Source organism: Enhydra lutris, unplaced genomic scaffold (genome assembly GCF_002288905.1).
Source record: "Enhydra lutris kenyoni isolate GAN:26980312 unplaced genomic scaffold, ASM228890v2 scaffoldscaffold4, whole genome shotgun sequence".
Lineage (NCBI taxonomy): Eukaryota > Metazoa > Chordata > Mammalia > Carnivora > Mustelidae > Enhydra > Enhydra lutris.
In genome coordinates this window covers 21,359,808-21,373,466 of record NW_019154088.1, presented here as the reverse complement: position 1 = coordinate 21,373,466, position 13,659 = coordinate 21,359,808, and the positions used below count along the sequence as shown (strand labels likewise).

Here is a 13,659-nt window from a genome sequence, read left to right as displayed (position 1 = left end):
TGGGTATTCATCCTTTCTGATGGAGGCATAATACTCCATGGTGTATATGGACCACATCTTCCTTATCCATTCGTCCGTTGAAGGGAATCTTGGTTCTTTCCACAGTTTGGCGACCGTAGCCATTGCTGCTATAAACATTGGGGTACTGATGGCCCATCTTTTTACTACATCTGTATCTTTGGGGTAAATACCCAGTAGTGCAATTGCAGGGTCATAAGGAAGCTCTGTTTTTAATTTCTTAAGGAATTTCCACTCTGTTTTCCAAAGTGGCTGCACCAACTTGCATTCCCACCAACAGTGTAAGAGGGTTCCCCTTTCTCCACATCCTCTCCAACACACATTGTTTCCTGTCTTGCTAATTTTGGCCATTCTAACTGGTGTAAGGTGGTATCTCAATGTGGTTTTAATTCGAATCTCCCTGATGGCTAGTGATGATGAACATTTTTTCATGTGTCTGATAGCCATTTGTATGTCTTCATTGGAGAAGTGTCTGTTCATGTCTTCAGCCCATTTTTTGACATGATGATCTGTTTTGTGTGTGTTGAGTTTGAGAAGTTCTTTATAGATCTTGGATATCAGCCTTTTTTCTGTACTGTCATTTGCAAATATCTTCTCCCATTCTGTGGATTGCCTCTTTGTTTTGTTGACTGTTTCCTTTGCTGTGCAGAAGCTTTTGATCTTGATGAAGTCCCAAAGGTTCATTTTCACTTTTGTTTCCTTTGCCTTTGGAGACATATCTTGAAAGAAGTTGCTGTGGCTGATATCGAAGAGGTTACTGCCTATGTTCTCCTCTAGGATTCTGATGGATTCCTATCTCATGTTGAGGTCTTTAATCCATTTCGAGTTTATCTTTGTGTATGGTATAAGAGAATGGTCGAGTTTCATTCTTCTACAGATAGCTGTCCAATTTTCCCAGCACCATTTATTGAAAAGAATGTCTTTTTTCCCACTGTATATTTTTTCCTGCTTTGTCGAAGATTATTTGACCATAGAGTTGAGGGTCCATATCTGGGCTCTCTACTCTGTTCCACAGGTCTCTGTGTCTGTTTTTATGCCAGTACCATGCTGATTTGTAATTTCTTATTGCAAGCTTATTTGCCACTGGAGTTGTTTCTATGAAAACTACATATAATCTTGGTTGTGAAAGTATCTTCCAAATGCTTTTTTAAAAAAATCTTTATTAAAGTGTAATAGACATGCAGTATATTTGTATGTCTACATGTATGTATTGAAAGTGTACTGTTGTATGTGTTTTAACATATGTGTTCATTCGTGAGACAATCACAGCAGTCAAAATAATGAACATGTCCACCATCCTCAGAAGTTTCTTTATTCTCCTTTGCAATCTCTGTGATCCCTGTCCCTTTCTCCTGTCCACAGGCAACCACTAACCTGCTTCCTGTTGTCCTAAAGTAATTTGAATTTCCTAGAATTTTGTACGAATGGAGTCGTACTATATTTATTCTGTTTAGCTACTGTTTTCATTCAGTATAATTGTTTTCAGTTTCATCTATGTTGTGCAAATTAAGAGTTTATTCCTTTTTATAGGTGAATTGTATCCCAATGTGTGGCTATACCACAATTTATCCATTCACCTCATGGGATGGACATGAGCTTTTTTTTTTTTTTTTTTAAAGATTTTATTTATTTATTTGACAGACAGAGATCACAAGTAGGCAGAGAGGCAGGCAGAGAGAGAGAGGAAGGGAAGCAGGCTCCCTGCTGAGCAGAGAGCCCGATGCGGGGCTCGATCCCAGGACCCTGGGATCATGACCTGAGCCGAAGGCAGCGGCTTTAACCCACTGAGCCACCCAGGCGCCCGGACATGAGCTTTTTTTCCCCGTTTTTAGCTATTGTAAATATTATAAATATTTTATTTATAATAAATAAATAATTTATTTTATTTATCTTATTATATATTATATATTTTATTATAAATAAAATATATGTATTTTATTATGAATAAAACCTTACATGTAGAAATCTTTTTATAAATATTTGCTTTCTTTTCTCTTGGGTGAGACCTAGGAGTGGATTGACTGGGTAATATACTGAGCACATGTTTTCACTTTATGAAAAAACTGCAAAACTGTTTTCCATTGTGCATTTCCAACAGCAGTGTATGAATTCTAATCGTTTTACATTCTTAACACTTAGTATGATTTTTTTTCAAAATTTGAAATTCTAGATATTTCAGTATTTGAAATATTAGAAAATATTCTAATAAGCATGTAGTGTTTTTGAGAGGTCTCCCACTGGTATCATTGACCTGAGAACAATTATTGTATTTCTGCATGTAGGGATTCTGGCAATATATAAAAATATATAACAATATTTTTTATTCCAAACCTGTTTTGTGGTTGAGATTTGGCATATTTTTCTTGGGAGATTGGGAAATGAGCTTCCTTATCTTTCTGACTAGTGTTGGAGTTTTTCTAGATTCTGTTTCATTGAGTAAGGAAGGCTTCGTGTCCTTAAGTGGGGAGTAACATGTAAACTGACTCAGCTCCTAATTCAGATTTTTCTTAGATTCATATTGCTTGGAATTTCCTAGACCTATTTACAAGCATGGCCATGAGGCAACAATTAAAACACACACACACACACATGCATACATGTGCATGCACAGTATTGATTCTCTGTGTTTGAAGTAGAAGTCCAAGTTATTGAAACGACCACTCTTTGGTTAGCTTAGTAATGTGATTAATATGTGTGGTCCTGATAGTCTGAAGTGCAAAGCTCCAAATAGTTCCCATAGAAATCTTGGTTTCATGGTACCTGGGGACCACTTGTGTACTGAGCCAAAATGAAACATAGGAACTGGTACTGAATACCAAACAATGCAATGACAAATAAAATTTTGGAAGCAACCAGTGTATGGGTTAAGCACTGCCTATGTCGAATTTGGTCTAATGGTGTCAATGGTGTGTGTGTGTGTAATCAAACATTATAAACAATACGTACCATAAAATTTAATAACTTATTTTGGTGTTTATCCTTTTTATGCTTCAGAACCAGAAGTCCTGTAGGACAAAAGTTTTTCATTTTGTTAACTTTCTCAAGCCAAACGTGGGAAGTAAGCTTGGTATCTTCCCCCCTCTCTTACCTTTTGACTTTTTTTTTTTAAGATTTTATTTATTTATTTGACAGATAGAGATCTCAAGATGGGGGAGAGGCAAGCAGAGAGAGAGAGAGGAGGAAGCAGGCTCCCTGCTGAGCAGAGAGCCCGATGTGGGGCTCGATCCCAGGACCTTGGGATCATGACCTGAGCCAAAGGCAGAGGCTTTAACCCACTGAGTCACCCAGGCGCCCCTCTTTTGACATTTTTAATGAGACTAAATATATACCATTAAGTCATAAGAGGAAATTTAATAATCTACTCTAAAGACTTAAAGCATTATTCATCACAGAATTATTTGTATTTCAGAAAAGAATGGGGGAAACATTCAACTTAGTGTGTCACAGACTGTAACCCACATGTCACTAGGTATGTTTCGGATCATTGTGGGTGGGACACAGGCAAACATTTTTTGACAGGTATGTATTCATTTTCACCCTTGTAACTAACACATGAAGGCAGTAATTTCATGAAAATTCATGTTCAGGAAGAGATTAAATACAAACACAGATGAAATAAAAATTATTATTAGAAGTAGTTTGGGTGGTGGGGTGCTTGGGTGGCTCAGTGAGTTGAGCCTCTACCTTTGGCTCAGGTCATGATCTCGGGGTCCTGGGATCGAGCCCCACATCGGGCTTTCTGCTCGGCAGGGAGGCCTGCTTCTCCCTCTCTCTCTGCCTGCCTCTCTGCCTACTTGTGATCTCTCTCTTTGTCAAATAAATAAATAAATAAATAAATAAAAAAGAAGTAGTATGGGTGGAACATGAATACGGCAGATATCAGGAGAGTCACACGTGGATCTTTGAAGACTAGGAAACATGGTTTTTGTGGAAAAGACTTATTTCTTCACCACAAAGTTCACATATTTGTTACTCAGGTGAGGTGATGACATTTTTAGGGAGAGAGTATGCAAAGCTGTCTTCAAATTATAATGTGTAGCCAGCTCTGTTCTTCTTGAGAGGCCTCGCTGGACGTTGGAGCAAGTCGGGACCACCCGTAGTCACAGCTGTGCGTGCAGTGGGTATACTGTCCTACCTTTGCCTTTGTCAGCATCAGTAATCACAAATTGGGCTAAAAGTCATTGCCATTGGATGGATTAACACTGGGCGTGATAATTTCAATGTCTCCTGACTGCCTTCTCCGCTAATGGTCAGGGAAGCACCCTTTTCCCCTTCTCTGAGAGGATACATCCCAGCGTTTAGATCTTGGCAAATCTATCTGTGACATGATCAGTCCCCCCACATTTATGAATGATGTCCACTTTCTTCTCTGTTCTTTTCTGTGTCCACTTTCTTCTCTGTTCAGGATCCTCTCAGCATGAGGTCCTCCTTGCAGGCAGTAGCGCTCTGGGGGAAGAAGGCCCCTCCGCACAGCATCACTGCCATCATGATCACTGATGACCAGCAAACCATTGTGACTGGAAGTCAAGAAGGTCAGCTCTGCCTCTGGACTCTCTCACCTGAACTAAAGGTTAGTGAAAATGATTCACACCGAAGCAGACAGTACTCACAAAATAAGCACGACTTGGTTCTACCTGCCATGATGGTGGGAGTTTTGCATGATTGTTAAAAAGGTGCTCACTGAAGCAATAAACTGGTTTTACTTCTGAATCTGGAGAAAATGAAGTACTATATGATGGATCAAGATCATATTTAAAAATCAGATTATGAATATTGCTAATCTTAGCTACCAACTGAGTGTTATCACCTTTTAAGCAATGCTGAGTTTTACCCTTTTACATCCTGAATTATATGTTTAAGTAACTGAACTACAGACATGTAAGTATAATTCTAAAAATTATGGCTCATTAATCTAAACAAAGGGCACCCTTGAAAACCGCTATTAGCTAAATGAGTAATATCTTAATTATCTGGGTGTTTCTGTCAGTTTGGCCTTCTTGCTATTCTTTTGGTCTCTGCTTGCACGTGATTTTTAAAGATCACATCAAAAAGCTCTAAATCCAATTTACTATTGTCGTCTTCCTATCTCAGAACCTGACCTCACCTAGGATTTGGCCCATTGATTAGCAATTAATTGTCCCTGTCCCAAGTCATAAACATTTAACATATTGGAATAGATATTTGCTTAGTGCTAGCAGCCTCTGGACCCAATTTGAACATTTAAACTAATGATGTACTTAAAGTATACTGCCCTCATTAAGAAGCCTTTTAAAGATCAAAGACTATTTTTAGCCTTTAAAGTTTGTCACTTTAAAACCTAAATTAACAATTAATTGTAATTCTATTTTATAGTGTAATTAATTAACATCTCCCATCACAGAAGAGTTACACTACAGGATTGCCAAGAACTGCCTAGCAGACTGGCTCAGCTCAGTGTTTATGAACATTCCTGAAAGAAGGCACTGGTATTATTGCAAGAGCTGAGCTTCGAAAAGTGGCCCTCACATTTATTACCTCTTAGAGTTTAAACTCATGCTTCTAAATGGCTTAAGTGGTCTTGCTACTCTTTTTAATGTTTCAGATATAGTGTTTTCCCAGCTGGAGTAGTTGTCTTGTACTATGTAGGTTGCAATAAGCTTAAGAAATTTGGAATCCTAGCATCTGTATCTTTTTACATATGTTCCTGCTGTTTATTCGCCTTTGTTCCACGTGCATTTATTGACCGAATATTATAAGTTAAGGCAGAATGCTAGGTACCTGCGTTCAAACACAGATGAGAAGACTTGGTGCTGGCTGTCCCAAGGACTGCACCATAGTAGAGGAAGGGCAAAGGCTGATGCACTGCACTGATGTGATCATACAAGATATTCCGAGTACCTGAGGTGATGAGGGATTTAGATAAAAAAAAAAAAAAAATTAGCTAGCAAGAGCTAACGCCACATGCTAATTAAAAGCAGTGATGGTATTAAGGGATTTTGAGATGATTTATGCAAGGAGATGACATAATCTTATATTAGTATATTTGTGACTGAGACTATCATTTGGTATTAATGTGAAGGGCTTACCGAAGGGAGTGGGAGAAGAGATAAGGAGCAGTGACTATGGTAGGAGCTTCTACGTTAGTTTAGTCAGGAAAGATTTTGAGTAGGAACCAAATCATTGACAGAAGGGGTGAAAAGGAGATGAAAAATGAAGAGATGTTAAGAAGAAAGTATGTATAGAACTGAGCAACTGATTGGACTATGGGTAGAGGGGCAGGAATAGTTAAGGATACCTTACAGATTTGGGGTTTGGGTGATGGATGAGGCTGGTGGTATGATGGTGTCACAATCTGTAGAAGTAATAGAGGTGATTAGGGAATAAGACTAGGAAGGGAAAAGAGGTGATTTAAGTTCTGGACATCTCAGAGTACCCAAGTATTTATCAGGGGATTGGGAACACAATCTCATTTTTCCCTGTCCATGGGGCGTGGGATTGCAGGCTGCAGGGGAGTGGAGCATAAGCTTCTCATCAATGCCCAGCATTATGCACGCTGCTTCCAGGCTCAGACTCCGACTCCCAAAGACCTCTCAGTGAGGTCTGCCAGTGAGGAGCTTCTCCAAGTTTCAGGATAGGAACTACCTCACTTGTCTTTCCTGGTATTGATTGCTGGTATTTATAACACCTTTAAACATAGCGAAAGCTGAGCTGAATAACCTCCCAGATATATTCCCTTACTATTGCTATGTTCTGTTTTTCTTCCTATTTAATACTCAGAAGGAAACACAACAATGGCAAGATGAAGAATAGCAAGAAGAGCAATATTGTGCACAGGAAAAGAATGGAGAGCTTGGTCAATTCTAACTTTGATATTTACCAACTTTCCTATGGAGCAAATGACATATTATTTGAGCCTCAGTTTCTTCATCTGTGAAATGGGCATTACACCCTGTTCACAGTTGCACCAGTGCCTGGAGCTGGTAAATGCTCATCAAGTTGCGTGCTCCCATTTGTGCTATTGGAAGTTTCTGAAGTGGTGGGGGGGGGGGGCAGGGATGAGTCATAGAGGTAGAGCCATTGAATAGAGGTAAAGATCTCCTGGATCTCATCATGACATCATGACAATGAGTAGGTGTGATTATGGATTTTTTTGTTTTCTTTATTCCTTCCAACAGTTCCAAAATATGATAAAATGAAGAGATTATAATGATTGTCACAGTTTACTTAACTACACGTGGGGATTTAGTAGTAGAATGAGGATTCCATTTGTAAAACAATGGAGTACCATTATGATATTTTGTCCATAGCACATTTTCTCTGGGGGAAGAAATCTCCTTGATTAGCCCTGACTCCTTTCTTAATTTAGCCTGTAATATATGGAAAGGTATTAAATTCATAGGGGTATGTATTTCATAATGTAATGTTGGGGAAAGATAGTATGTTGTTTCCTTAGATGGAACCATCTGGATTTCCAGAAAAAAGGTAGAATAAGGTAAATGGATCTAATTAACCAAAAAACTTCTTTGTAGCACTGGAAATTTAGTCTAACAACAGATCTTTAGAGAAGCATTTCTGATTGTGATAGAAATAAGATGAAGGCAGAGAATGATTTTAATTTGTCCTCATCGGTATGACTTGATTATCATCTATGGATATGTTTACATAGTTCAGAAAAAGCATAATGCATATTAATTCATTTGAAAATAGATTTTTATTACCTTCAAGACAAGTTTTATTACTTATAAATTGTCTAGTCATTCAAATTAAATTTTTTAAAAAGATTTTATTTATTTATTTGACAGAGATCACAAGTAGGCAGAGAGGCAGGCAGAGAGAGAGGTGGGGAAGCATGCTCCCCACCGAGCGGAGAGCCTGATGCAGAGCTCAATCCCAGGACCGCGGGATTGTGACCTGAGCTGAAGGCGGAGACTTTAACCCACTGAGTCACCCAGGCACCCCTCAAATTAAATTTTTAGTCCCTATTGACAGCCTCTCCTCCATTTGAGGGGATCCTGCTTGTCTTTTGTTTTGTAGTTTGATTTTCATAATCTTGTTTTATAAAATAACGAGCAATACACGTCTTTCACACATGAGATATTGGAAGAATTAGCCCTTGGTGCCATATTTTTAAATTCATGTACAGGAGAAAGACATTGGCATTTTCAGTAACAGTTTAGTTAAAATTTTATTTTTAATGTGGGAAAATTAATTTTTACTATTTCTGAAGCAGGAAGCCAAATAAGGTCACTATAAGGTTATAATGGTTACAAAAAAGGTAATATTTTCCTTGTATTATTTTGTAAATTCATTTCTGAATTCTGAAATTTGCTCATTAATATGCTACTATCCATTGAGGCACATTTTGTGCATGATAAACATCAACACTGACTTATTTGTATTCAAAACCTAAATGTTGTAAAACAGGTCTGGTGATTATTTAGGTTTCATGATGGATACAAAACCAAAACCAAAAACAAGAAAAATGTGTACAGCATGTCTCCTGTATCTAGATGTTCATTAAGTTTTTTTTTTTTTTATTTGAGAGAGAGAGAGAAAGCGAGCATGAATAGTGGGGAGAGGCCAAGGGAGAGGGAGAACCAGATTCCCCGCTGATCAGGGAGCCAGATGCCAGGACCCCAAGACCATGACCTGAGCTGAAGGCAGACACTTCACTGACTAATCTACCCAAGCACCCCTGTATCTGGATGGTTATTATTCTGTGAATTTTGATATGGCATAGATCAGTTTTTCTGAAAGCTACGTAGAGCAATATCATAATGGAATAGGATTTTCTAATAAGAATTATAAATACTTACATAATGTGATGTTTGTGTTCTTCAAAAATTTATAGCTATTTAAAAGCTTATCCTCATCATTTTCAGATTTCAGCTAAAGAACTTCTATTTGGTCATTCGGCTTCAGTAACATGTTTGGCAAGAGCAAGGGATTTCTCGAAACAGCCCTATATTGTTAGCGCTTCTGAAAATGGGTAAGTAAGATGTGCGCAACTTGGTGACCATCTCTGTTGCCTCTCCCTTTTTAAAACCAATGATGGGGTACAGAATTCTGGGGCTGAAGGAAATCTTAGTGATTATCATGTTCCTTTTAAATAGAGGAAAATTTGGACTGTGGATGGTAATTTGTATCATGATCCCAAGGAATGTGATCAGTGCTATGTCTCCCAATTTTACTCTTTTTTTTTTTCCTTGCTGGATTAAGACCAAAATAAACACACCAACCTGTGTATTGGGCCTTGTGTCAGCCTCACTGAGTAAAGGATAATGACAAATGCCACCTGTTGTAGAATTGAAAACGGAAAATTCTGGGTGCTTGTCTTTTTAATGTAATAACTCACTTCGAGCTCTTCAGCAAACCTATCCAAGCCTTCATTGTTTTGTAAGACAACTCAGCAGTTATAATTTTCATATTATACACTTGTCTGATATCATTATCGGGGAAGCAGAGGAGAGGGCTCAAAGGTAAGAGGGATGGCAGAGGGTGGCAGAGAGAAGGGAAAACATAGATTGTGATTTAGACGCAGTTTCATGGAAGCAAGGTTTATTCCAATGAAATAGGACTAAACTGAAAGAAAAAGCCTGACTGATGGAAGAACTACTATGAACCGGACTGTGCTGATGAGTTCTTTGCCAAAGGAGACTCAGGAATGCGGAATTGATGCGGCATGCATTTGTGAATCAGGGATTGGATTACTGGTTGAAACAAGAGAACCCCCTCCTTTTTTTTGTTTTTAACCTGAGGAGAAAGTACCTGGCCCTGAACTCTGAGAACCAAAAGAATAATGAGTGTCCAACTTGGAGAAACTGAATAGTTTAACAAAATGCCAATGAAACGGATATCGAAGAGGTACCTATTCTCATGGCTTACAGCAAAGCCATCATTCTTAAACTTAGAGAGACTGTACTGTGAATGAGGCTAGAGTGAGATGCCCTGGTACATTCTTTTCTTAACAATTGCTAGGGGTGCTGGGGGTGCTGTAGCTCCTGCTACACAAGCTGAGATATTTACTGCCAGTCTAGAGAATTTGGAAGATGGTGATTTTTTTTTCCCCTGAGACTACCTGGAGAACTGAGCAAAATTAATTGCTAAATGAGAAATAGCTCTGGAAAGTAACTGAATTCCAACCTGAGGATTTTGCCCATGGTAGTGTAGCTCCGAGGTTAATGGACATGTTCTTGATGATCAGTGAATTAAACTGTATGACCCTGCATATATGATTATTAAAAAGCCAAGGACTCTAGTTTGAATTTTGATGATTTGAATTTTCTAGAATTCTGTTCCTTCAAGATGCAAAACTTTCCCTGCATCTGTAAGATACTTTTAAGGCAACATCTACATTTTAGCTACTGCGTATTTAACAGATCCTAGTTTAGTCTACTGGAAGTTATTAAACTTACTAGGCTTGGTCCATTATGTCCCAAACAATAATGATTTTTTAGTTTTGAAAAGACTCAGGAAGTGACTGTAGACTTAGCATTTCTGCTTCTAAAATGTTCAGAGGGGACCCAAAATTACTATGATTCAGGTTTTCTCTTTTTTTTTTTTAAGATTTTATTTATTTATTTGACAGACAGAGACCACAAGTAGGCAGAGAGGCAGGCAGAGAGAGAGGGGAAGCAGGCTCCCTGCTGAGCAGAGAGCCTGATGTGGGGCCCGATCCCAGGACCCCAAGATCATGACCTGAGCCAATGACAGAGGCTCAACCCACTGAGCCATCCAGACGCCCCTCAGGTTTTCATTTTTTTTCTCAAAGTATTAGTTCATCAGTAGGCATAAGTCATAAATTCAGGAATCCCAGTGAATTCCAGGATGACTGAAAGGAAATGCATACCTGGAAACCTGAGGTTGAAGCAACAGAACACCAAAGAAAAGAAGATCCTGAAAGTGGTTAGTGGGAAAAAGCAGATTATTTATAATGGAATGTAATTAAGCTGCCTTCTCAGCAGTAAAATGAAAACTGAACAGCAATGAAATATTTTCAAAAAGTTGAGAGAAGGGGACGCCTGGGTGGCTCAGTTGGTTAAGCCGCTGCCGTCGGCTCAGGTCATGATCCCAGTGTCCTGGGATCGAGTCCCACATCGGGCTCCTTGTTCTGTGAGGAGCCTGCTTCTCCCTCTGCCTCTGCCTGCCACTCTGTCTGCCTGTGCTCGCTCGCTCTCTCTCTCTCTGACAAATAAATAAATAAAATCTTAAAAAAAAAAAAAAAAGTTGAGAGAAAATATCTGCCAACTTAGAATTGCACGTCTAGCAAAAATATGTTCCTAAAAAAGAGGTCAAAATAATAATGTTTAAGACAAACACTGAGAATGCTCAGTCCCAATAGGTACTCTATTAGCAGCAGAATTCTGAATGATATTCTTCAGTAAGAAAAGCAATGATTTGAGAAGGAAAAGCGGAGATGGAAGAAGGAATATTGAACAAAATCAGCAAATTTTTAGAAAGTGTAAATAAATACAGACTAGTAGGCAACAAGGTTTATATTTCTCCCATGCCCTGCTCCCATACATATACACACAATCCTCGTCAGCAATTGCATAGGATAGGGTAGTGACCAGATTCCACATGTTCTGGTGTTCTAGAGGTGGGTAGAGCTGTTAATTAACTTTAGACTTTAACCTTGATGTACACGTTGCTATTTCCAGGGTAGCTGCTAAAAGAACAGAGAGAAGAAATAAAAATAAAAGAAATAGAATACAGAACTTCCAACTTGGAAAAGAAAAAAGATAATGTTATTTAATCCAAAGGAGACAAAAATAAATGGGGTAAACGGAAAGCGCAAAATAAGGTAGTTGAGATAAACCTGACTAAAACCATAATCTTCCCAATTATGTAGAGGGACTGAGCCTTCTAGTAAATCACAAAGATCGTCATACAATTTAAAAAACAAAAACAGCAGAAGGACATAGAAAGGTTAAAAGTAAATGGATGGAAAAAGATTTATCAGATGAATGCTGACCAAAATAATGTTGATATAGCTGTATAAATATTTTATATTAATAAATACACATAGTTAATAATACCTTAAGGCACAAAAGCCTTGGCATTGATAAAGAGGGTTATTACTTATTAATAAAACTTTCAGTCAGCAGCAGGAGATGAGACCAGAGGGTTAGGCAGGCACCCAGTCTCAGAGTCTTCTAGAACCGTGTTCCTCCAACCTGAGCTTGCATCAGGACCACCTGTAGAGCTTCTGCGAACACAGATTTCTGGGCCCCACACCCAGAGGTATGGGTTCAGTAGATCCTGTCTGGGGTTCAAGAACTTGCATTTCTAACATGCTCCTTGACAAAGCTGAGGCTGATTGTTCAGAGAACATACCTGCGGTAGTGAGTATCCTACAATGGGGGCCGGGAGAGAAAGTGTGATGTGAAGAATGACTTGGGAAACTCATTGGTGATGATACCAGTTATGAGGATAAGAAACTAAGGAGGACAGGTGTTAGGCTTTATTATGAATATGAGGAATGTGGAGACTCCCACGTCATCCACACAGAGAGATATCTAATAGCTAGTTACATATGGAAGTCTAGAGCTCAGTGAACAGGTCTGGGCTTCCAACATCACATACATGGTACCTGAAGTGATGGATAATTCACCCAGAGAAAGTGTGGAATGTGAGAATGTAAGAAAGCTTAAGACAAAAATCTTAAGGAAAATCAGCATTGAAAGCAGCAGAAGAATGGAGCCTGAGAAGCCTGATGAAATCCCAAAAATATAATTGAAGACCAGAGAAAAGAGAGTTTGAAGAATATAAGGGACTTGGAATTAAAGATGACAAACCATGTTTATCCTCTCTCCTTCTAGATGTTGCACTAAAATAGAAATCATAACAGTTTTCATAAGCACACAAATATAAGAATAGGAAGGGGGCCATGAGGAAATAGTGTATTTCTGAAAGTAGAAAAATGGACTGGAGAATGGTGACTGATCTGTTTATCCACTGGATGAATTTTTTATTGAGGTGCTGAGGTGGGGATGTAGAATTGAATAAGGGGAAAAAAAGGCCTTTTCTCCAGAAATTTAGTGGGAATTTAAAAATTTTTGTAACTTTATATGTTGTAGGTATTTTCTCCTGTGTTCTTAAGGAAATTAAAAAATCAAGAATTTAAGAATTTGGGAAATTGTTAAAATTTTTTATAATTAAAGGTGACTTAATCTCTGTAGAAATGTTTGGAATAGTATTTCAAAAGGAAAAGAAGAATGTACATTTTAATAGTCAACTTTCCTGTGTTCTTATTAAGTATGTAACTTGTAAGTTTCAGCTAAAATGTCAGTGCTACTTTTGATACACAACACATTTGCTTTCTTTCCTTAAAAAGAATTGATAGGCAGAATCAGTTTTTGCTTTGTGGTATTTTTGTATTTCTTTTTCTTTTCTTTCTCTTTCTTTCTTTCTTTCTTTCTTTCTTTCTTTCTTTCTTTCTTTCTTTCATTCTTTACTTTAAGATAGGAAATAAGATGATAAGAAAACAAATAGGGAAAGCATTAGAATCCAAGAGAATTTAGAAACATAAGCATCACCAAGAGAGCTTTTACTGATGCCCAGGCTCCAACCTTTGAAAATGTGATTTAATTAGCAGGGCTTAATGTCTGGGTTGGGTCCCAGATGTCAGTATTTTTCAAAAGTTCACCGATAATTCTCATG

General features: G+C 38.2%; 1 protein-coding gene across 1 annotated transcript in view; it reads left to right on the top strand.

Annotated features, from left to right (window-relative positions):
* The first annotated feature begins 4,435 nt into the window (after positions 1 to 4,435).
* The window catches only part of LOC111140058 (WD repeat domain 72), a 206,877-nt gene continuing 197,653 nt past the window's right edge, over positions 4,436 to 13,659 (top strand). The window contains exons 1-2 of the mRNA XM_022492443.1: positions 4,436 to 4,588; positions 8,880 to 8,986. Coding sequence (XP_022348151.1) covers positions 4,436 to 4,588; positions 8,880 to 8,986 — 260 coding nt within the window. The remainder of the gene's footprint in view (positions 4,589 to 8,879; positions 8,987 to 13,659) is intronic.